Below are 25,349 nucleotides of genomic sequence, written 5' to 3'. Positions count from 1 at the left end.
AAAACATTTATAGTGGAATTTAGAACAAAATCAAAATAGTAGAATTTATAATATACTCAAAACAAGAAAACATTTATAGTTGTACTACAGTGGAATTTATAACAAAATCAAAACAAGAAACATTTAGAGTGGAATTTATAATATAATCAAAACTAGAAAACATTTGTATAGTGGAATTTATAACCAAACTAGAAAACATTGGTATAATGGAATTTATAACAAAAATAGAAAACATAAATAGTGGAATTTATAACAAAATCCAAACAAGAAAGCAATTATAGTGGAATTTATAATATAAAATCAAAGCAAGAAAACAATTATAGAAATTGTAACAAAATCTAAACAAGAAAACATTTATATAGTAGAATTTATAATATAATCAAAACAAGAAAACATTTATAGTAGAATTTATAACAAATGCCTATTTATAAATATCCAAATGAATAAGACAGTTCACGAAGTTGAAATTCCAGTAAACAAAAGCAGAGGAAATGCTATCAAATTACCAAAGTCTCATTGCATCATTTTAGCACAATAGGAAGTTCTTTCAAACTACAATATTGTGAAAGATCAATCTCTAATAAGAAAATCGGTCCAAAAATGATTCATTTCCTTTTTGGTATTCACGAAGACATGTTGAATTGATATAGGGGGGTTGGATGGCTGAATGGTTAGCGTGCGCGCGCTGTATCATAAAGTCTGTCATTGAGTCGACTGGCGTGGTTTCGAATCCCCGGTTGTACGTGACAAGGAGTAGGGTCGCCTGTCCAACCTTGTGGGTTTTCTCCGGGTCCTCCGGTTTCCTCCCACTGCTAAAGACCCCTACGCGCAAGCGAATTATGGAAATAAAATTGAACCATATGTTAGTCCCGAAATGACCTAGTTTGTGTCGAGTAGACGTTAAACCCCATTTCTCTCTCTCTCTCTCTCTGAATTGATTGATAGACCTATTTTAAATCCGAATGAATCCCAGCTATGAGGTTATTTAGCGTTGTTATTTTGATTTCTTAATTAAATGTTAAATAATCAACCTGAGCACATATTAATGTAGATTCAGTAATGAGACATTGGATATTTTAGCGACAAATGCAAACGATACATCGTTATTTTCTGATTGTTTCCAGTAACTCTTTATAACAGTTACAATTAACACTAGATAATCCTTATTTCAAATAACTCTTTACGACAGTAACAATTAACAATGGATAATCCTTATTTCCAGTAACTCTTTATGACAGTAACAATTAACACTATTTAATCCTTATTTCCAGTAACTCTTTACGACAATAACAATTAACAGTATTTAATCCTTATTTCCAGTAACTCTTTACGACAATAACAATTAGCAATACATAATCCTTATTTGGCTGAATTTTGACAAAATCTGGGTTAAAATGCATCAATGTTCTTCAGTTTACAATCAATTCTATATAAATTTCAACTCACTTGGTAGTTTTATTCGTTGTGACAGTTTTTCCATATTTATCATCGTATTCTGATGGAATAGGGGGTTCCCCTTTAGGTTTAGCCGGCGGTGACTTAGCGTTCTGTCTGTTCATCTGTTCATGCCATTGTCTCTCATAATCGTAGGATAATATTTTGTTCATCTGACCATATCGATCTCCCTTAGTTACGCTGGAATATAAAATATAGATATTATTATATGGTTCATCTGACTATATACCAATCTCCCTTCGTTACGGGGGGGGTGGGGGTGGTGGTGGATGGCTGAATGGTTAGCGTGCGCGCGCTGTATCATAAAGTCTGTCATTGAGTCGACTGGCATGGTTTCGAATCCCCGGTTGTACGTGACAAGGAGTAGTGTCGCCTGTCCAACCTCGTGGGTTTTCTCCGTGTCCTCCGGTTTCCTCCCACTGCTAAAGATCCCTATGCGCAAGCGAATTATTGAAATAAAATTAAACCATATGTTAGTCCCAAAATGACCTAGTTTGTGTCGAGTGGACATTAAACCCCATTTCTCTCTCTCCCCTTCGTTACGCTGGAATATAAAATATAGATATTATTTGGTTCATCTGGCCATATCGATCTCCCTTAGTTACGCTGGAATATAAAATATATTCATTATACGCTGGAATATAAAATATAGATAATATTATTTAGTTCATCTAACAATATACCGTTCTCTCTTAGTTACACGCTGGAATATATTAATTATTATTTAGTTACAATTAGTGTCTGTTTGTACGTGGAACCAAGGTGGCTCAGTGATAAAAAGAGCTGCCTCACTAACCAGATAGTCACGGGTTCAGTCAGGATTTTTCAGCATGTTTTCCCCTTATGAGCAGTTTAGGATGGAGGGACTGGCAAGCAACAGTGCCTAGTTTTTAGATGGGACAAAAAAATTGAGGTCCTGTGAGGAAAGCAAGTACACGAAACCTTGCTAGAATTTGATGAAAATATGAAATGGGGTTTAATAACGTCCAACTGTTCTGCTTTGACAGGGTTAATGAAGACAGGCATACGTTATGCAGTGTGCTACAGCCAACTCTTATATTGAATTCCAGCTGTCAGTGTTTTTTTACGTGCAAGCCATTGTGTCACGGGACCTGGGTAATTCGTCCCATCGAATGACTATATGTCTGTCCTACATCATTGACAAGGGGGAATCACGTCAGAAAATCCAGATGAACTTTCCCCCCCAACGTAAAGATCGAACAAGGGACTTCCCGGTTAACAAGCCAATGTCCTACCCACTGAGCCACCGTGGCAACGCTGTTGTGTGGGCCACCCTGTGTACACCAGGCCCTCCATTTACCTCTGACTAAAGGGTACCACGCCGGAAAACCCTGAGTTACTTTCTCGACCAACACAGGGTGCGAACCCGAGACCTCCTGGTTAGCAAGTCAACATCTTACAGAGTAACGATCGTCAACTCACCTTGTATTTGTATGATCTTGATGCGAAACAGTGGCTGTTGGTTTACCCGCCTGCGATCTGGCTTTCACTGGTTTACTGTTTCTAACCCCGTATCCTGGGGGCCTGGCTTCTGGCAGACGGACACGTTTATCTGTTGCGTCTCTACCTTCAGACTGAAATACCGACACTTTATCACAGGCATATGGAACACGACCTGTCTCTCCTGGACCGTAACTACCGACAGGTGCTCCGTCAGCAAAACTAGGTGTGTAGCTGTCGTGTACCATATATTCTGGTAATAGAAATTCCCATGGCCTGGAAAAACATTAAAAATAATAATACATGGCAGAGGTATACCTGCAAATACAAACATACAACAAATATATTATGTGGACTCCTTAAATGAGAAGTGGTACTGAGGTGTTCTAGAAAGACAAAGTGAGAGGGAGAGAGAGAAATGGGGTTTAACGCCAACTGGACACAAACTATGTCATTTGGGGACAAACATATGGTTCAATCTTATTTCAATAATTTGCTTGTGCGTAGAGGTCTTTAGCAGTGGGAGGAAACCGGAGGACCCGGAGAAAACCCATGAAGTTGGACAGACGACCCAATTTCTTGTCACGTACAACCAAGGAATAGAAAAGAAACCACGCCAGTTGACACCATGACAGACCTTATGATACAACATGCACAGGCTAACCAATCGGCTATCCAACCCCCAAGAAAGACAAAGCATATCCTGCCTCGACCAATACCACTTGTATCAATAAATAGGTACCTTGTAAAATCTAAGACTCCATGAGACGTTAACGTATTCTGACAGAAGTATATCACAAATACTAATACACAATAAATATAAGATTGCCACATGGACTCCTCAAAAGAAAAGTGGTACTTAGGTGTTCTAGAAAGTGTAAGAAGACTCATGCACAGCACCCATTATTAATGAAGTAAACTGAAATGGCTAATGAAGATGGACAAATGACATGTAGTGTGTTATGATGGAAGCTTGTGCATGGACACCTGCATTCCTTTCTGCTCTTCATTGAATTCCAACTGCAAGGGACCTTTCATGTCTACACAAACGAGCATTCTCAGACTTAAGTTAAGAATTTATTCAAAACTGTTTCATTTTTACTAAAATACAGCCCTTTATAAAACTTTTGTTGTTTTTTAATGTATCAAATACACAAATAAGAAACTATGTCCAAAGTTTTGTGTTTAGAACTGGATCAAAGGTATTTCTTATAATCAGTGACTGAAAGTTTAAAGCACATTCTTATCTAAAGTCTGAGATTGCTTTGTGAACTCAGTCCTGGCCCCGAGTTCACAAAGCATTCTCAGACTTAAATTGAGAATTTGCTTAACTTTCAATCACTGTTTATGAGAAATATCTTTGATCCAGAAACACAAAACTTTGCACATAGTTTCTTATTGATATATCTGATGCATTAAAACAACAAAATTATCATAAAGGGCTATATTTTAGTTAAAATAAGGCGAACAAGTTTGAGTAAATTCTCAACTTAAGTCTGAGAATGCTTTGTGAACATGGGGCCTGGTCCTCTTGTTTTTCATCCCACTCTGAAAATTCCAGAGAAACATTCCAGGTTCAAGTTTTCTTGACCAACACCACCACCTAGTTAGTGAACCAGTATCTTTCTTACTGCAGCACTGTGATTTCTTATTTAAAAACGTTTTTAAATTGATGGACTCCATAGTTTGTTTTTGCCAATTAGATACATTATTATTTTAAATAAAATATAGCCCTTTATTTTTAATCCTGACCCCAACCAGTTACCTCCTAATACATGTAGCACAAGTTACAACCTATAATTAACTGCTGGTTAAAATTTTGATCAACTGTTATTCTTTTAGTCTACTTACTTTTTCTCTCCCTCATTCTCAGCGTCTTCCATGGCGTTATCTTGAAGATAAAACCAATCTACTCGTGGATAACCTTTTGCTTCTTTAGAAGGACCTGATGGTTCTCGAAAAACCAACAAATCTAAAACATATAAATAAAAAATAAACATTCGTCCAAATGTAGAATTCATTAGCCAATCACCACTCATCATCCACTCATATCGCAAAGTCATGTGATTGTTTGAAGACATGGTCACCACTTCACCACCATGTTTAATCATGTGGTGTAAAAGGTGATGAAATTGACGGGTGGATCGGTCGACGCAAGCGCCTAGTGTGTCCACCCATTCAGCCGAATAAGAATCAGCGCTGATTAATTTGGCTAATGTGTCCACCGCTTTATTATATTTTATTTAAAAATTCAAGTAAACCATTGAAAAGTTTTCTAAGATTAGCATACTGAGCTAATTTCTGTTCAGCTCAATCTCATTAACTGTGTTGGAAGTTGTAATCCTACCTTTGCGTCCACCCTGTTTTGCCATGCGTACAAATTTAGTGTCTGTTTCTTTAAAATAAAGTTTATGTGGATCAGTTGTAAATTCTTCTTGAGGTATTTCACTAAGTCCTGGTATCTGTGAGATGTACGGAGTATCAACAGGTTCTGTAGATTTTGTGTTTCTCTTCGCCGGTGCATGATAAAACCACCCTAAAACAATATCAAAATAAATCTACCTTCTTTTACTACTTACTAGTAGTAAGTTTATACTGCCATTATATTTTTTTTATAACAATCTGAAATAATCTTATACTTATAGTAGCATGTGCCAACCAAAAAAGGGACATAACTCATTTTTCTAAATTCTCTGTCACAAATATGGCATAATTTTTTCGCAAAATGTAGGTCTTGCAATTGATACCAGTTCCATTCAACTCAAAACAGTTAAAGAGGTTGAGGTTGCAGCATATGAGAATTTTGTCACAAATAACAAGGTAAGTCTAATATTTGTTTTTCGCCGATTGAAAAGTTTGAAATTTTGTAACTTTTTTCGTGGAAGATGCGTCGGGGTAAAAAAAACTTTCTAAAATATTGATGAACTATCCTATTCATGTATTTCCATAAGTGGACATAAAAGTAGTGAAAATTCAATTTTTCTGAGTTGTCACGTGGACAATTCCAGGCCAAAGTATACAATTAGGAGAAAAATTTAATTAATTGATAAATGGACAAAAATAGTGTTTTATGGTGAGAAATAATCTATATTTTGAAGGCAAACTTAAAATTGGGCGGAAACTCTTCCGATTTTTTTTTTATTTGGTCTTGTCTCAAGGTTCACATTGTAAATGTCGAATTTATAATTTTATTATATTTTCTTACTTTGTGTTTGTTTGATAATTCTGAATCATAATGAATGATTTGGCATTAGTTATCTGACAATGTATATAAACCTGATATTTATACATTAAAATATGAAAATAATATATTTTTGTGAAAGTAACCAACATTGAAAAAATATCGCTATAATGAGAACGTACTTCCGTTACCAAATATTTACATTTTTTTCTCTCTCATTTATATTTATGTATGGAATTGTTTAAAACTTCATCTAAAATAACCCATTCTTATTATAATGACCATAAAAAGAAAAGATTTGCAAAATTTCTAGGAATAACTTGGGTTTTCATATAGATGTATGTCCGTTACTTTTCAAAGTATTTCATGTTAGCAAATACTGTATTTACATTTTATCTCTCTCATTCATATTTATTTATGGAACTGTTCAAAAACTCATATTAAAAGCTAATATCACCCATTCTTCTTATGACCGAGAAAACATTTGCCCAAGTTCTCTGAATCATTTGGGGTTTCATAGATGTATGCATGTCCGTTACCAAAATGTTAGGGTAAAAATGTACATCCTTTACCAAAATTTTTAGGTCACAATATTTCATGCAAGGAGTAATGTTTTCAGGAAAGTAACTGCTCCATTAATTCAAATGAGTTAATTATTATTATTATCTATCAGTCCCATTACTTAAAAGTTTACATATCTCATGTAATGGGTTAGCAATTTGCACTCGTACGTCCATTACCAGAAAATATGTACGTCCGTTACCACAATAATTTCTAATTTACTGGGCTACAAGAATCCAAATGTGAGAAGTGATCATACAGTACACATCTAGTATTAGTGCCCTTTCTTACAGGGATTAAAACTTTTGAATTCCACAGGACAATTCACAGAGTTTTGCAACTATGTTCATGTAGGCAAATCATAGTGTTCATTTCTGTACGTCTGTTACCTATACTTTGAGGAGCCAATATTTATTTCAGGTGTTCATGAACAAATTAAATCATCTATCAATACTTATAACATTTATGTCTTTAATGCTATATGAAACCCAAACAGTTAATTATTCATGGTTAGATAATATTGGAAGTATTCAAAATATGACGAGTTCAAAATGTACATCCGTTTCGTGGAATTGCCCACCTGGCAAACTTTAAAATTTCTTTATTAATGCATGAAGCATCTTAGTTAATTTTATATTATTAATTTAGTACTTATTACACATACACAGTCCAATCTACTGAAATAACATTCATTTATCAGCAAATATTGACAATAAGGTAAATCAAGCGGTGTTTTTATCAAAATTGATACAGACAAGTTAGTACTTTGATTGGCTGTTGCACATGAGGCCCTGCCTTTATGTGTTAAAGACTTAAATTTAAAGGAGTTAAATCGGTAATATTTTGGAGCTAGAAATTGGCACAAATGGGTCGCAACACATATAATAATATAATAGGGATTTATATAAACTGTTTTACATTCAATCGTTTCTGTTTTACTGCGAATTGTCATCAGTTATGTTCGGCGATATATGCCAGAAGTCTCAACCGAAAATCAGTTTCTAGCGTCTGGTTATTCCAGTCAACATCGATAGTATTTATTATGCATGCTCTACAAATAAGAATATGGCATTACCGTTTGATATGACATGTGGAATATATGTATAGCCTCATTCTTTGAGCACCTTGTACAGTGGTCTGCCCTCTGTTTGCCCCTCCCAATAATTTTAGAAAATATAAAAAAGGATTTGTGATACGTTTCGGTAATCAATACCTTCTGCGGTGAATAAATCCCACATCCCCACTCAGTCATAAACTTCGTTGTTGTAGAGCATTTCTGACAGTTTATTTTTCAAAATTTTCTTGGCGAGGTCCCCAATGGACTTGCTTCTTTGGCGCTCACAAGGGGAATTCGTTGAGGTTCGCAAGTCCGTTCGTTTGACATTTTGTTCTCTAGTCGGATAAACTAGTGATCAGGCGACGGACGGTATCTGGTCAGATCTATTTATCTCGACGATAGGTGCCTGGGAATACTGTAAGACAGCTCGTGAGTGGGCTTCGTCGTGATTCGCAAGTCCGTTCGTTTGACACTTTACCTCATCGATCAGTGTCTGAAATACTGCCAGGCTGCATTTCCGGCAACCTGTTTTTCAAAATTTTCTGGGGGAGGCCCCCTACCCCTAGTTGAAGCTCCTGCCTTTGCCCCCTTAACCTTGGACTTTGCCCCTCCAATCACCACACCAAATGACCAATACTGATTTAAAATGCAGAAAAATTTGTGTTTTCAATGTCGAAGATTTTGGATGATATTGGGTTACGGACTTAGCTACTTTAAAATGTCAGAGAAAGCAATCAGTCTACAATCGCTTCGATTTAAAAAGAGGGGATTTGTACCCGTGTCAGGTAGGATTTTCTGCTTAATTGTAGTTGGATGTGGCAGAAATGTTATAAAATAACAATAATCAAGCATTGTTTTGATGAAAAATATTGTCAATTTTGCTTACTGACGCCCGATGCGACTTGCGTTGGGCTTTGCTACATGGAACTATAACTATAAGCTTATAGGACCATCTCTTATCACCAAACACAGGTTGAGAGATGGGGTTTGTTATCTAGCCTAGACTCTAGTCTAGCTCAAAAATTGATATTGAATTTTTGATTGGGAAGTCTTATTTTTAATTTTAAAGTAATCATTTCATTTCATATTCAATTCCACTGGGCAGCCCACGGTCAAAAGAACAAGCATGACAAAAAATTAAATATTTTGGTCAACTTCATGTCACGAGACAACTGAACAAATTCATTCAACATTTTTATATTCATTACGACATTTATATAATTAGAGGCCTACTACTAATCAAGATCCTACCGGTACTTACCACACTCATTTATGTTTTTATTTGTTGCCATCTTGTTGGTATGATTTTACTCGAATCGTGAACTTGCAGCAGGTAGTCGATAAATAATGGATAGATTCTAATGGAATTTTAAAACGTATTTACAAAATTACAATATTTACATTGACAACATCATGGCGGTTGTAAACGTTGTTATGGTTACTAAACGGAAGTGTTCCCTTATCCCTACTTCCGCCAGTTCAGAAAATCAATCGGAAGTAAACCGAAAGTATCAAAATAGACCGACGTGTTATAAACTTATGGAAGTTAATGCGAATAACGTTTATCATTTTCTACGATATAAATCAATTTAAAGAACAATAAGTGTATCTCTTTGGAGATTATTTAAGATCCGTATGAGGCCTGTCTATACAGATGTTTAAATCGTCAGTCAAATTTGTTTTCTTATCAGTTATTTGCTTGTCATGGAAAACATTTCAAGTTGAAACTCAATGCCAAACTCAAACTCAAGAAGAAATGACTGACACAGTAGAGAAGTATTCGGATTCTGCAATGGCGAACAACGATAAAGAGACTGAAACCTGTAGTTCACAAAATTCGGAAAGGGAATTAGGGCCTGACAGTGAAAAGAATCCTAATTATCCTTTGGCACTCGTGCTTTTTGATGAAAAAAATCTGCTACCTCATCAGAAAAAGTTCCGAAATTTTAGTTTTGTTGGACATCCTATATCTATACAACAGAATTGGGGAGGATTGGGTGTGGCTGCTGTAGTCTGGGAAGCTGTATGTATATTTCTCTGTTGTATTTATGAAAAATGACCTCAAATTTATTCACTTCCAGTGTGGCAATAAGCTGTACGTAGAATGCAAAGCCAATCAACTCGGCTACACAATCTCCTGACCAGTCTGTTTCAGAGCTGTGATGCGAAAGCCTTCCTTTAACTCTGTAGAACTAGAAGATGACTAACCTTTAAATTCACGAGCAGTATGGGTCTGCGTGTAATGTCACATCATATACTGCCTCAATAAGTTAATATTGAGAGTTAATTAACTCGCCTCAATGTCATGCCTTGTGACCCTATGTCAAATTTGAAATCTGTTATAATAAATGCATGTCGACGGTAGTTAGCACTCACTTTTGCATTATGTCCCAACAAATCATCTTATTTTCTGTAGAACAATACATAATGTAATTTATGTAGGATATGGGTGGGCCCACTTCAGTCTTTTTTAAAAAAAGATACAGTTAGCAAGGGTAGGGCCTATAAAGAATTTATAAAATATTTATCAAAATTAAATAAAACATTTTTCACAAAGCATTCATTTGTCTTCCATTCATTTATTCAAAGACAGACCAACTGATTAGTGAATGGATTTTTTGTGTGCCAAGGGAGATAACTCTTGTATAAAAAATAGGGCTCCATATTTTTTACACTTTTAAGTAGTTCTTGTTGCATTTATAAAATAGTAAATTGATTTTATCTTTTACAGGCTGTGGTATTAGGTGAATATTTAGAACAACATCGCCATCTAGTGGAAGGCAAGAGAGTTATAGAACTTGGTTCAGGAACTGGTTTAGCAGGACTTGTTGCAAGTTTTCTAGGTAAGATAACTAGGAGCTCACAGGTATCTGTTATAAACAAAGCTTACAGCGTTATGAAAAGATTTTTAGAATCCATAAGGATTGTACAGTAAAGCTCGCATAAGTCAGATCTTTGCTCGACTCGGATAAAATTGTTTGGACCCTTAGATCCTGCACGTTTTTCTTATTACATCCCACTTCTACTTGTTGCCACTGGAAGACTTTGATAAAACTGTCCTGTTTATTTTCAATACATGCTTAAAAGTATCCGTGTATCAGAAATATACAGAAAGAGTACTGTTCATTTCTGATACACAGATACTTTTATACTGTTTTAGATACCTATCAAGCAATAAGTAGCGGACGTTTAGTCCAATCCAGATCGCAATTGATAAGGATGGCTCTATACAATGCACAAGGTAAATGTACATGAAACAACTAGTCAAAATCATAGTAACAAAACAAATCGGGGGGAACTACATGGCAGTTCAAAAACATATACAATGACATTAAATTAACATAACAACATATTACAAAAATCAATTATTATACATATCAATTGGCATCTATTTCATAATTTGGTTTGATTTATTTAATTTATATTAATATGCAAAATATATAAATTAGAATATTGAAAAATTATTTTAATTAATTGTGATGATAGAAGGTGCAGTTCTTTTGCTAGACACTTCACAGACATTGAAAATAAGCAGGATGAAAAAAAACGCCTAGAAAGTCATAAACTTTATTACAAATAAATTTCAACGGAAGAACCATCCGCCGATGCATACTTTCACCAGAATGACCCATGTTTCGCATTTCCATTACACTACATTTGATAATATCGCAGTCCTCTACGCCATAGACAAGTTGTTTTGACGATGTGGTCTAAACAAACACGTGATTGTTTTACGCTCAGAGTATCATAGCAAGACGCATGTGTAAATACTACTCAGGTCGTCTCTCCACTGCGAAATCATTCTACCATGAAATGTAACGTGAGGCTCAGAAAGGGATAAATGAAAGAGCAGAAAGTATTTGTCACTTTTCGGTTGAAACGACTCGATAATAAATACTATTTTTCACATTTTGCTTCACAATACTCAATAGAAATGTGATGTAAGTAACTTATTAGCACCTTTCCTTGGTGTATCGGTGAATATCAGGACAGTTTTGGTCGGGAGCCGCCTCGGCTGGGCCCCTCGACGAAAACAGTCCTGACTATTACTTAAATTTCTGCGCATAAGTCAGATCTTTGCTCAACTCGGATCAAAATGTTCGGTCCATTCGATCTAATTCCGGCTCTTTTCCTTTGCCTAAGTCGAAGCGGCAGTATTTTCAGAATTTGACTAAGTCAGTTTCGTACCGATGGTCTAAAACGCGGTTAGGTATTCCATACACAGAGCCCCGGAATACTTTCCCCTATCATTTTGACTCCAATCAGCCTATTTGACGCGACGCAATAATAGAATTTTCCCAGGAAAATTTGAAACTCACTGTCTGCTGTACGAGACACTTTCCGGGAAAATTTAGGACATTTTTCAAAGATGGCAACAAAACGGAAGTTATCTACTCGCACCAAACGGAAGTTATCTACTCGCACATACAAACAAAAGCTTGATATGTGCCTTTGAATCAGTTATTATCTGGCTCTTGCAGTTTATTTTTAATCGAGCTAAGATTTTATTTCGGTGTTTGGTTAACTCAGATCTTCGCCTAACTCGGATAAAATTGGTCAGTCCCCTTAGATCCGATGTATGCAAAGTTTACTGTATTTATTTAAAAAAATGGGATTTAACACAAATAGGGAGGAGATCCACAGGATTAGGCAGGTGGCCCAAGTCTTTTACTTGTACATTGAATTGAAACCACAAGAACGAGACATCTGTTTGGATCTTGGTGTACCGGAATGGTTTTAATCACTAGCAATGATGTAATTAAGGTTTGGAAGGACACTTATAACCAAGTTACCAAACTAACAACATGTTATTAACACAGCTCTACTAGAGGTTTAATACTAAGCGATGTTTCAACAAGGATACGCTCTTCTTTATCAAGCAAATGCGTGATAAAGGCGAGAGTATCCTGGTCGAAACGTCACTTAGCATTAAACTCAGTAATTATTTATCCATAAAATTTTACCTTGTGTTAATATGTTCAATTACTAAATGCCTGTCAAAGAAGATCTACTGGAGATGTTTTGGTGGTTCAAGAGATTAAGTCATTTTATTGCAGATTTAGGCGACCACTATGCAACATAATTTGCATAAAATTTATTCTTTTTTTTTTTTGTCATACAGGTGGGAAAGTTACATTAACAGAAAGAGCAGAAGCTTTGGATTTTCTCCGTACAACAATTGAAACCAATTTACCAAAGGATAATAAATTTCAGATTGATATTACCGAGTTAGATTGGACAAAATCACTTGAAAATTTCACTGAACACTATGATGTTATCCTTGGCGCAGACATTATTTATATTAAAGAAACATTCAATGATCTCTACAGGACATTACTTCATTTAACATCCAAAGACACCCATATTTTAATATCGTGTAAAATACGCTATGATAGAGATTCCGACTTTTTAAACATGTTGAAGAAAGATTTTAATCTGGAAGAAATATTTTATGAGAAGAAAAGAGACATTAGAATTTATTCTGTTTATAAAAAAGCATGACAAGAAAATATGCTGTTTTCTTGTTTCTTTTTAAAGAGTTTTGTTTTTAGAATAAAAAATTTGGAAAGAAGTTTTTGTGACTATTTTTGAAAATAAAGACAAAGAGAGAGGGAGAGAAATGGAGTTTAACATCCACTCTGTCATTTCTGGACTAATATATTGTTCAATTTTTTTTCAATAATTCGCTTGCACGTAGGGTAGGGGTCTTTTAGCACTGGAAGGAAACGGGAGAAAACCCACGAGGTTGGATAGGCAACCCTAGTCCTTCTCACATACAAGTTGAAATCGAAAACATGCCAGTTGACTCAATGACAGACCTTATGATACAACGCACACATGCTAACCATTCGGGCCATCCCACCTCCACCCCCGCCTAAATAAAGACAAGAACATCAGATATCAATACACCATTGTGTAACGTGAGAATTTATTCTGTTCATGATAGCCCTCGATAATATTTTTGTCAGATTTGAGGTTGAAATATTTCAGCAAGTAATAGGTACCAACAACTATGCTCTCACTGATTTGTTTCTAAATTGTTACAAGGCTGATTTCATAAAAAAAAAAATGGTAACATGATTTAACCTCACCTGGAGGTATACTGATGGTTTTCTTTTATAAAATACAAGCAATCCTGTATTAGTGGTTAGTTGGATTCTATCTACCAATAATGACAACATGGAGGCAGACCACCATTAAATTTCACCATCTCGGTAGTCGGTACCCACAACTTGTTGTTCGTCTATTTATAGCAATTCTCTCTCTGTCTCTTTTCTCCCCTTTTGCATGCCCATTTTTGATGATTTTTTGGTCTAGAATGGACAACGAGGGTTTGAATTAATATTTTCTGCCAGGTTTTGGTAAATATTCATGATTTTGAGGCAGAAAGATAACAGAGTTATCAGGTTGGCTACAGTGATATGTACGGCAACTAGTTACATGTTTTTTTTCGTAGGCTTCTTCAAGTTTGTGTATCTCAAAATTTTGGTGGTCAACCTCATAAAAATTTTAGTGCAAAGACATGACCATTTGTTCCTCTGTCTGTAGTGAAAAGCTTTCAGCCCAACGAAAATTTGGGGGAAAAGTTGGAGGTGGGCAAAGAGGCCAGAATTAACATTTAAGTCAATGGGGAAATTAATGGTGGTCTGCCTCCACATGTGGCACTGATTGTCTCCCTTGCATCAGTTGTCTTTCGCAATTTTCCTATGGTATAAAGTATACCGCAACCTTATTAAAGATACATTATGTAGGATTTAGATCAAGAACAGGCCGTTCTTGCTATTATAGTTAAAAAAAAAATAATGCAAAATGATTGCAAATTTCATTCAAATTACTTTATTCTAAGCAAAGTTATCAATGTTTGTAGTTTTGATAAGATTTGTGCATTGATTGTTTATTTTTGTAGGCACGGTGCTGCTTATTTGAGGCCTAGACACACTTCTCCATTTTCAAAATTAAATCATTAAATGGCCGAACCCTACTAATCTACTTAAAATCAGAGCCATCTGGTTTTGCCATGTTAATAAATGATTAATTAATAATGTAGATAACATATAAGGGCAAATGAAAGACCTGCAATAGACAGATTTAGCTCTTGAATAATGTATGTTTAATTTATATTGATTTTAATCACACAGCAAGGATGTTGACCGTGGATATTCTTAATACAAGAATTATAAGGAATCACTACAGTTACTTGAAGAATCATCAGTACATAGTTTCTTAGACAGTTTATTGTTACAATGGTCCTCTGGTTTCCTCCCACTGCTAAAGACCCCTACACGCAAGCGAATTATTGAAATAAAATTAAACCATATGTTAGTCCCAAAATGACCAAGTTTGTGTCGAGTGGACGTTAAACCCCATTTCTTTCTTTCTTTCTTTATTGTTACAATGCAAGGTGGCAGAATTTAGCCTGGAAAGCTCAACGCTTTTCCTCCACTTCCAACTGTCATGGGCACACCATCCAGGACAGGCGTAAGTAATAGAAACAGACATTGCTGAAATTCAATAGGCATTTTCATGCACACCAATCAGGGCAGGAGGAAGTATTAGAACTGAAATTCAATAGGCTATTTCATTCTACTTATATAATTAATGCATATAAATTTAATACAGATCGGATGATGACTACACAAGGGGTTCAACAAAGTGAAAGAGGGCCGTAACTCTAGAAATAATCAATGGAAATTGCTAAAATTCAGTAGGCTTCTTCATTGTACTATTTCACACCATGCAGATAAATTTCATACAGATTGGATGATCAGTCTTGTCACTGAAGCTATCACAAAGTTCTAGAAGTTTTAAATGGCAATTGTTGAAATCCAATTGGCGTCCTCGAGCATTCAAAAGGTTGTGAAACAAGAACCATAACTCCAGAAGTTATTAACGAAAATTGATGAAATCATGCATGCTTCGTCGTCTCACTAATGCAAACAACATATATAAATTCTAAAAATGTCTGATGATGAATGTAATCTGTAGAGTGTTCACAAGAAATTGTGGACGTTAGACAACAATATATGACCAAATTTCCATTTGGGCATATAAAAATTACTTGGCAATAAAGTGAAGTTTTAGTCCACAGAAAACATAGATATACAGTTTAAAGTTCCCTAAAACATATCACTTTTTTATTAACTTTCCATAACTGAAAGCCACAATGGCACAGTGAATAAGAGAGAGAGAGAAATGGGGTTTAACGTCCACTCAACGCAAACTAGGTATGGTTTAATTTTATTTCAATAGTTTGCTTGCGCATAGGGAGTCTTTAGCAGTGGGAGGACCCGGAGAAAACCCACGAGGTTGGACAGGTGACCCTATTCCTTGTCACGTACAAATGGGGATTCGAAACCACGCCAGCTGACTCAATAACAGGCCTTATGATACAGAGCGCACGTGGTAACCATAAGATGTTAGCTAGCTAACTTGTAGGTCCTGTGTTCTATTCATTCGTTGGCCGAGAAAGTTCATCAGGATTTTCCCCTGTGGTGTCCCTCACAGCGCACTGTATGGCATATGCGCACTGTATGGCATATGCCCGTCCCCATTAGCACAGTTGGAGCAGAACAGTAGGACGTTAAACACCTGTTTCATTTCATGATCGAAACGACCAACCTTCTTTCAACACAGATCGTTTTCACGAACACATCTTTAAGATATAAATAATGACACAATTATGCGATTTATTTATTATAATAATTATTAATAATAGGTTGTATTAAGAGTTACATAAATAACTATCACAATTATATGCTGTGAGTATTAATTAATAACACATTTAATACATTTGTAACAACTTTATACTGTGACAAAAACATTGCATATACCATCCTTAATAAACTTAGTTCATATATATATTGATACAATTATATAAACTTAGTTCATATTTGATACAATTATATAAACTTAGTTCATATTTGATACAATTATATAAACTTAGTTCATATTTGATACAATTATACCATCTTTAATAAACTTAGTTCATATTTGATACAATTATACCAACTTCTATAAACTTAGTTCATGTTTCATACAATTATACCAACTTCTATAAACTTAGTTCATGTTTCATACAATTGTACCAACTTCTCTGAATTACAAATTTAATACAATTATATCATCTTTAATAAACGTAGTTCATATTTGATACAATTATACCAACTTCCACAAACTTAGTTCATTTGATACAATTATACCAATTTCTATAAAGTTAGTTCATATTTAATACTATAAACTTAGTTTATGTTTGATACAATTATACCAACTTTAATAAACTGCAAATTTAATACAATTATATCAACTTCTATAAAATTGGATCAAATTGATACAATTATACCAACTTCTATCAACTTAGTTCATGTTTGATACAATTATACCAACTTCTATAAACTTAGTTCATGTTTGATACAATTGTACCAACTTCTCTAAACTACAAATTTAATACAATTATATCATCTTTTCTAAATTTCACATTTGATATGATTATATAATATTATATCAACTTTGAAACGAATGTACATGTATCATTAACATGGTATGATTATACATGTACCATTTTCTATTGACTAAATTCTTTTGTCACGAACATCACAGCCATTTCATCTTAACATTCCAATATAATTATCTTTTCATCTTAACATTCCAATATAATTATCTTTTAATAGGTCTATGTGTGTATCATCACCAGGTAAGTGAAATGGTTAATTGTTACTTGTTTGTGTAGGTATATACTTCACAAGATTGAATCATGAATAGTAGAATGTCTTTAATTTCATTTCAGAGGGAACAATGAATGTCATGACAAAGGGGAGATAACCCTGTTACTTTTTTTTTTATTATACTCCCACATTCAAGATTAACTTTCCCTCACCCCACCTAATTGATAACAGATTAAGTATCAGGAATGATTGGCTCCGTTTGCAATAAAAAATTTATTGGGAATTGATGTAAGTTACATGTATACAAAGCATTCTTATAGTTTCATGAGAATTTTAATTATTTTATTGATGAGATTGCAAAATCAGTTTAATATTCAATTACTGTAATCTATTGAAATTGAAAGATACATTGACAAATACAGTATTAATTATATTGCCGGTACAAATGTAAGAATTTAAAACCTTGCATGATGTTTAATGCATGTCAAATTTGGCAAATGCATATATATAAAGTAATACTTAATTGGTTCATGTGGTAACAACTGTATGAACATGTGCGTATCTGGGAGACAAAAATCGAAGAAACAACTCATATGACTTCTTTCAATTGCAATTTTCAGATAAAAATAAAACTAATGAATCAAGGTATCTGCATGTGTGTGTAAATTACAAAAAAAAGGAAGAATACGAGTGCGAACCAGGATCCCACCATGACATCATGGCAGCCATCTTGGAATGGTGATGTTAACATCAACAAAATATTGTTTAAACCAATACTTAGCAAATCTCTGCAGATTCCGTTACTCTACATTTAGCCTCGGCTGCATGACGGTAAGTGATATGTACCTAAGCAAATACAATTGCGATCCGGCACAGGTTTACTTATTAGGAAAACTTGCCCTTTTACAAAGAAGTTATCAAAATTGCGTCATTGGAAGCGTGTTTAGAATTTTCAGTGCAAGTTGTCCTTGTTTGAAGAAAATCCGATAACCTTGAAAGAAAAACAGCTTCAGACTTTGAAATATTTGTATGATAAAACATTCATCAAAGGTTTTGTCATGGGCAACGCCGTTAGTAATCCAGGAACTTGAAAGTAGTTTCAATGGCGGACTTCGTCATACAGCCGAGGCTAGATGTAGGGTATTGGAATCTGCTGAGGTTTGCCGAGTTGTCACATCAAGACCAACAAGAACAAGACAACCATGTTTATGGAACCAGTTCCAGGTTAAAATATCTCACTTGTATTTTAAATACGGCACTGCTCACAGTCTATTTGTCATCTCGCGGACAATCTTAAAATTCAATAAATTGTCAAGTTTGAAACTCCTGTATTCTAACCAAAGCGTAACTTTTCTTCAGAATGAAAATGATGGCAGTAATGTTACAACACTCCACCAGATGAGAATATGAAAACTTTGTGTAAACATTTCAGTTTTTCAATGACCTGTGAGGAGTTTTCACAAATTTGGTAAACAAGCTGTCAAGGGGGCGTGATTATCTTTACTCATAGGAAAGGTTCATTTCCAAGATGTCTGTTGATAAAAGTGGATTTAAGTTAACAAATCAAGCACCATACACCATAGTGTGGAATAATGTTGATAACTTTGCTTAGAAACCAGTAACTTGACTGAAATTTTTAATATATTCATTTTTCATCATCTATTTTTGAACTGTTATAGTAAGAACGACCAGCTCTTTATCTAAAGCTTACATTAAATATCTTTAAGAAATTTCATTAGTAAATTGTATGAGTGAATTGATAATTGCCATTACATATAACTATAGGCATGTATAAACATGTAGATCATACAGGTCATAGTATTTTGGGAGTGACAGAATTAACCAGTTTTATCTACTAAAATACATCTGAAACAGTTTAATTAACACCACATAATTCTCACTTATAGCACCAATCAAAGCACCTGTTAATTTTCAATGGATCTGGGCACCTGGGTTGATCTTAACAAGACTATAGCACTCTTATCAAGGAATAAAAAAAGGGAATTAGATTTTAACAATACTCAAATTAACCTTTATGTTCAGATTTTTGTCAGAATTCAAAGAACCGATTTATATATAAAGTATGACTATTCTCATTAGCATCTGTTAACCCTTGTGTGTGTATACAAGGGGTATTTTGGGACCCCATGACCATATCCTTAACATTTGTGAGGAACTGGTTCATACATGTAATTGTCTTGCGAGTTTTTATACATTGTCAGCTACTGACAACAAATCTAGGTACACTACCGACCCCGTCAAAAGATGATTCTACATCGAAATGACAATTAAGTTATTTGCAGATTTTTATGGTTTCAAAAAATACCTGATAATTCATATCTTCACTGTTAATACCTCAAATATTTTTTTTTACTTTTATTGATTATTATTCAGTCTTTATATGAAGCTGTAGTTTGATTGTATTTGAATAAAATTATGCATCCAAAAATCAATTTATGTCTAGGGTCGCAGAATACCCCTTGTTGCCGACAATGTTTTTCGTGCGACATGTCCGCACAAGCGTTAAGATCCAGAAGGATCGCCCCCAAAAAAACAATTGCACATTTAATAAATTGCAAGTTGTTAAAATGTTTGTATCTCAACAATGGCTAGACAGATTTGTCTCATATTTTACATTCAATTTAAATTGAACAAACCACTTAACAATTCACTCCTTTAAAAAAAACATTTTTTCGCTACATCAGTAAGCCTATGCAAGCCTGGAAATAAGGCACCTGTCACAGACAATGTCAAGCACAGATTCAGGCTTTGTCAGGCACAAAACCTCTGGTGCCTGTCATTTTGTCCAGCACTGATTTGTGTTTTTTGTTGATATTATTAATACATGTCTGGCACTAAGTTGAAAATGTCAGGTAGTATTTCATTAGTGCCTGACATTTTGTCAGGTATATATATGTAAAATCGTTATTTCCACACCTGTGACAGTACGACTTGGAATAGAGGTCATAATACTGTGAACACCGCCCCAACTAACTACAAACCAACCTGATAAGAGCACGCTTAAGTAAAATCATATAGAGAAAGAGAGAGAGAAATGGGGTTTAACGTCCACTCGACACAAACTAGATCATTTCGGGACTAACACATGGTTCAATTTTATTTCAATAATTCACTTGCGCGTAGGGGTTTTTAGCAGTGGGAGGAAACCGGAGGACCCGGAGAAAACCCACGAGGTTGGACAGGCGACCCTACTCCTTGTCACGTACAACTGGGGATTCGAAACCACACCAGTCGACTCAATGACAGACTTTGTAAAATCATATAAAAACAGGTTAAGATAAAGGCAGAAATGTATAAAATGCTTGTAATCAAATTAATTAAAAACAATTAATAAAAGTTGGATATGTAGAGCGTTATCACAGTTTAGTAAGTTCTTCATCTTCGTTGATTAGGATTCCATCTTTAAAACGTTTGGTTTCTTTGACAGTTTTTGGTATAACGTCATCACATGGTTCGTCACATGACTGATCATGTGATCCTTCGAGTGACGAATAGCATGACTCAACACTCAATTGTCCTGAGGACAGGTCATGTGACCCATTTTCGTCATCTTCCACTAAACAATCCATTGATTGGCTAACTTCATCATCTGACTCTTCTTCCTCAATTGGTGTGATTACATTTGATTGGTCAACAATCAGATCACATGACTCATCATCTTCAGTCTGTACCGACACATTTGCTTGGTCAATTTCTTGATCATGTGATATTTTTTTCATATTTTGCGATTCATCAACAGTTTCGATGTCTGATGTATCTGCCTTGATTTCTAACGCTATATCTGATTGGTCAACAATCGTGTCACATGATTCGATCTGTTCAAAAGAACTGTTACTAACAGAATCATCTTCAGAAAAAGTCAGTAATTTTCCGCCGAGTTGGAAATTGGAATGTAGAGGCAGACTGTATTCAGAGGCACTGTCCACATTATCAATCGTTCTAGAAGAAGTGTTTAGGGTCAAATCGACGGAACTCGAAGTTAAAAATGCACCACTTTCGCTGTCGGACAAACTATCATTAAAACTGTTATTTACAGATAAATCACTTGACGAATCGTAATTTCCTGCATATTTTCTCCGATCACGGACATGGTTTGGTATGTTGCGTAGGGACATAGAATTTCCGAGAACACTGAATCGATCCCAGTCACTGGAAATGGTTGATCTGATACTCCTGGTGCTACGAACACTGTTTCTTAATTCTTCCACTCGAGTTAAACCACATCCTTTAAAAATAAAACAGATGAAATCATAAATCAAATTAATGGAGGAACAAGTTAAAACAACACAACACATCCACATCACACATTTGGGGACTAACACTTGGATTAATTTTATTTCAATAATTCATTTCTGTTTCCTTAGAGATTATTTTTAAATGTTTTATTTATTACCTTTTGAAGAAGAAGAGGGTACCTCTTCGAAATGTTGGTCTAACAATATCTGACGATGAAAACGGTGTTAGTGTCTCTTTAGTTTATCTACTTAAATAATTCAATAAGTAGAGAGAGAGAGAAATGGGGTTTAACGTCCATTCGGCGCAAACTAGGTCATTTTGGAACTAACACATGGTTCAATTTAATATCAATAATTTGCTAGGACCTAGGGATTGATAACAGTGGGAGGAACCGGAGGACCCAGAGAAAACCCACAAGGTTGACGGCGACCCTACTCCTTGTCACATACAAGCGGGGAATTGAAACCACACAACTTGACTCAATGACAGACTTGGTGATCCAAAGCGCACGTGTTAACTATTCGGCCACCAAACTGAAATATTGAAATGGGATTGGTCAGCCAACCCTACTCTTTTTTTTAAGTAAGAGGGTAGGTTCGAACCATGTCACTTGACTCAATGATAGACCTTACGTATTAAAACACCATCCAACCACCCTTATAACGAAACAGGACATAAATAAGTATTTACTTTTTAACACAGCATTTTCTTTTATTTTCAATTCTTGTAGTTGGGTCAGTTTCGCTGATAATACTTGCTAAAAATAGAATCATATTATTCACATTAAAAAAAAGGGTTTTTGTATTCCATGTTATATATTTTACTAGATTCAATTTTACTGGTTTTGTGCTGGAGGATCACATATAACATCTGAGAAATTTATCAATGTTCTCAGTTGTGTACAGTAAACAGCCAATGAAAAGATATCATTTAGTGATCTATTTATAAACTCAAGTCTTTAAATGGGCTCTTAAGTCTTGTCAACATAGGCTAAGCCTGTTTCCCAATCCCATTCAGACATCCTGAATAAAAATACTTTGGTCATTTCGAGAATGAAATATGGCACTTTTCACTTCAATGGTTATGTGTGCCCAGGAAAATAGCACTTCAGCACACTTTTCTTCGATTTCCAACTGTCATCAGTCATTTTACATGCACATCAATTTGTACACTTTCATCCCATCTGAATGATTAGGGACTCTTTCTTTGTTGAGAAGCTTCATGTGAGTTTTTAATATCTTTTTACCTTTAATTTGATGAATTTTTCATAGAGTTCAACTTTCCGACAACAATCTTCAAATAGTACCACCAATCTAACAAAATATAACAATAGTTTAAATAGGACTGTTTTTCTCCACCCTTAAAGATTTTGGATTTGTTTTCTTTCATTTGTTTTGATATTATCGTTGACTAAGATGTTTTTGTTTTGATATTATCATTGTCTAAGATGTTTCTTGTTTTGAAATTTGTTTTACATTGTATGCAAAAAGTCAAAAATGTGACTTAGATCGTTCTTCCCCTGAGCTCTTCAAATATAATTTGTATATGTAGAAAATAGTGGAAACAGATTGCTTTATTTACTAACCTCATAGAATCCCCAACTTTGCGTATTTTATCCACGAGTTGCTGATGTGTGGCTCCCTCTACTGGTTCACCATTTATAGATAGAAATATATCACCTGATAATAAATATTCACACCTTTAACCAAGTTCATACAATACAAAAACAAAATAAAAGGAAAGAAAGTTGGGCATGACAGATCAATCGGGGTGTGATTATAGCTGTGTCTGACTGGATAGACTGGCTTTGATTCATCTCAACCACTAGTTGATCCTCAGAAGCATCAGGTTCTTCGGATAAATTCATAATTTCCTCATAATTCTCCCTAAAATCAGGACTTTCTGACTTGATAAGGAAATGAAATTGGGTTGAATGTCCTACTGCTCTGCTCCAACTCAGGGTAATGAAGACGGTGATCAGGAAATTAAACATTTACCATCAAATTTATTATAAGAGAGAGCGTGAGAAATGGGGTTTAATGTCCACTCAACACAAACTAGGTCATTTTGGGACTAAGATATGGTTCAATTTTATTTCAATAAATCGCTTGCGTGTAAGGGTCTTTAGCAGTGGGAGGAAACCGGAGGACCCGGAGAAAACCCACGAGGTTGGACAGGCGAACCTACTCCTTGTCATGTACAACCGGAGAATCGAAACCATGCCAGTTGACTCAATGACACACCTTATGATACAACATGCTCGCACTAACCATTTGAGAAATAAGAGGGGTTCGAAGTATGATAAAGCGTGCATGTGCTAACCATTCGGCCATCCAACCCCAAAAATTCATTATAAAGAAGACATATGTAGTTTCACTGGTGTTCAACTAACCTCTTTGTAGTCCAGCTAACCAGGCTGGTCCGTTATATTCCACATAATCAACATAGGTCATGACCTCAATCTCATTACTACGTTTATTACGCACCCCATACGTCTGAAGAAATATATTTGGTTGATATATATATATGATCAAAATGTCGTAGTCCAGGGTACTAGGCTTTCAATTCAGTCTTGATTGGCAAATTGTGTGGTATAGCCATAATAATTAGGGAGAGGAAGAGGGAAATGGGGTTTAACGCCCACTTAACACAAACTAGATCATTTCAGAACTAACACATGGTTCAATGGTATTTCAATAATTTGCTTGTGTATATATGGCTCTTGGGTCCAACCCTAACCCTAGCTGTGGAAGGAATACTGAGAAGCCGAAAAAACCCACACAGTTGGATAGGCCACTAAACTCCTTGTCAAGTACAAGCGGGAAATCAAAACCATGCCACTTAACTCAATGACAGACCTTATGATTTTAATCCACCCATTCGCGCATCCCCAACCGATTTCTTCAGGATAAAAGTATATGTAAAATGTGAAGCCCATTTTATTCTATTTTATTACCTGTAAAGCGAAGCCCCACGATTCATTTCTTTTAATTAATTTTATTGTCCGTCTCTTCCTTGTATCGTCTGGATCAGTTCGTATTGCCCGATCTTTCTCTAAATGTTCCAGATCATCTCCAACTGAACCTTTTAACATCAGCGGCTGAAAAACAAACAAAAAATATTTGGAATAGTTGCCTACATGTTTTTCATCTTCACTATATTTTGAACAGTTGTCTACATGTTTCACATCTTCACGATATTTTGAATAGATGTCTATGTTTTGTACATCTTCATGATGTCAAGGCATCTTAACACGCATCGGATGTAAAATAGGATTGAATTGAGATCAACGTCTTGTCAATACATTATTGTGGTTATATGTTTATTTTGGGACAAACATGGTTATTTTGGGGCTAACATGTGGTTATTTTGGGACTAACATGTGGTTATTTATCGTTATTTTGGGACTAACATGTGGTTATTTTGGGACTAATATGTGGTTATTTTGGGACGAACATGTGGTTATTTTGGGATTAACATGTGGTTATTTATGGTTATTTTGGGACTAACATGTGGTTATTTTGGGACTAACATATGGTTATTTTTTCTATAATCACATGTCTAATGCTAGGTGAGAAGAATTTTGCATTCTCTTCACTGGACCACATTGAAGCCTCCATCAAGTTTAATAATTCAATATCATTATTTCAAGAAGTTACTGACATTTTTAAATCATAAATGTACGTTAGTCTTAGTATATCTTATAGAAGTCAAG

The 25,349-nt window shown here is 35.0% G+C and overlaps 3 protein-coding genes across 5 annotated transcripts in view; 1 reads left to right on the top strand and 2 right to left on the bottom strand.

The window, feature by feature from the left end:
- Nucleotides 1-1,994: 1,994 nt before the first annotated feature.
- LOC126831697 (uncharacterized protein C7orf57) lies at nucleotides 1,995-9,158 on the bottom strand. The gene is made up of 5 exons (XM_050562359.2): nucleotides 8,977-9,158; nucleotides 5,264-5,452; nucleotides 4,768-4,888; nucleotides 2,899-3,192; nucleotides 1,995-2,061 (listed from the first exon to the last, which is right to left on the bottom strand). Exons 1-5 carry the CDS (start codon nucleotides 9,005-9,007, stop codon nucleotides 1,995-1,997), a joined length of 702 nt encoding a protein of 233 aa, XP_050418316.2. The 5' UTR covers nucleotides 9,008-9,158.
- A 64-nt stretch (nucleotides 9,159-9,222) lies between these two features.
- LOC126831699 (protein N-lysine methyltransferase METTL21A) lies at nucleotides 9,223-13,234 on the top strand. Its single transcript, XM_050562360.2, has 3 exons — nucleotides 9,223-9,738; nucleotides 10,447-10,558; nucleotides 12,838-13,234. Exons 1-3 carry the CDS (start codon nucleotides 9,370-9,372, stop codon nucleotides 13,215-13,217), a joined length of 861 nt encoding a protein of 286 aa, XP_050418317.2. The 5' UTR covers nucleotides 9,223-9,369; the 3' UTR covers nucleotides 13,218-13,234.
- A 1,302-nt stretch (nucleotides 13,235-14,536) lies between these two features.
- The window catches only part of LOC126831693 (uncharacterized), a 35,610-nt gene continuing 24,797 nt past the window's right edge, over nucleotides 14,537-25,349 (bottom strand). For all 3 annotated transcript variants that reach the window (XM_050562347.2, XM_050562348.2, XM_050562346.2), the window contains exons 2-7: nucleotides 24,591-24,734; nucleotides 24,027-24,129; nucleotides 23,220-23,313; nucleotides 22,881-22,947; nucleotides 22,325-22,391; nucleotides 14,537-21,623 (exon numbers count right to left, since the gene is read on the bottom strand). In XM_050562347.2, coding sequence (XP_050418304.1) covers nucleotides 20,755-21,623; nucleotides 22,325-22,391; nucleotides 22,881-22,947; nucleotides 23,220-23,313; nucleotides 24,027-24,129; nucleotides 24,591-24,734 — 1,344 coding nt within the window. In that variant the 3' untranslated portion in view covers nucleotides 14,537-20,754. The remainder of the gene's footprint in view (nucleotides 21,624-22,324; nucleotides 22,392-22,880; nucleotides 22,948-23,219; nucleotides 23,314-24,026; nucleotides 24,130-24,590; nucleotides 24,735-25,349) is intronic.

This window comes from Patella vulgata, chromosome 9, assembly GCF_932274485.2.
Source record: "Patella vulgata chromosome 9, xgPatVulg1.2, whole genome shotgun sequence".
NCBI lineage: Eukaryota > Metazoa > Mollusca > Gastropoda > Patellidae > Patella > Patella vulgata.
Note: the sequence above shows the minus strand (reverse complement) of the source record. Positions and strands in the feature narration are given on the sequence as shown.

Excerpts from the sequence above, each read along its gene's own strand:
- LOC126831699 (XM_050562360.2), top strand. The coding sequence starts at position 9,370 with ATGTTTAAATCGTCAGTCAAATTTGTTTTCTTATCAGTTATTTGCTTG. Across the intron at positions 9,739-10,446 it reads CTGCTGTAGTCTGGGAAGCT|GCTGTGGTATTAGGTGAATA; the intron begins GTATGTATATTT and ends TATCTTTTACAG. Across the intron at positions 10,559-12,837 it reads ACTTGTTGCAAGTTTTCTAG|GTGGGAAAGTTACATTAACA; the intron begins GTAAGATAACTA and ends TTTGTCATACAG.
- LOC126831697 (XM_050562359.2), bottom strand. The coding sequence starts at position 9,007 with ATGGCAACAAATAAAAACATAAATGAGTGTG. Across the intron at positions 3,193-4,767 it reads GAGAATGAGGGAGAGAAAAA|GCCATGGGAATTTCTATTAC; the intron begins GTAAGTAGACTA and ends ATGTTTTTCCAG. Across the intron at positions 2,062-2,898 it reads CAAGATCATACAAATACAAG|CGTAACTAAGGGAGATCGAT; the intron begins GTGAGTTGACGA and ends TTTATATTCCAG.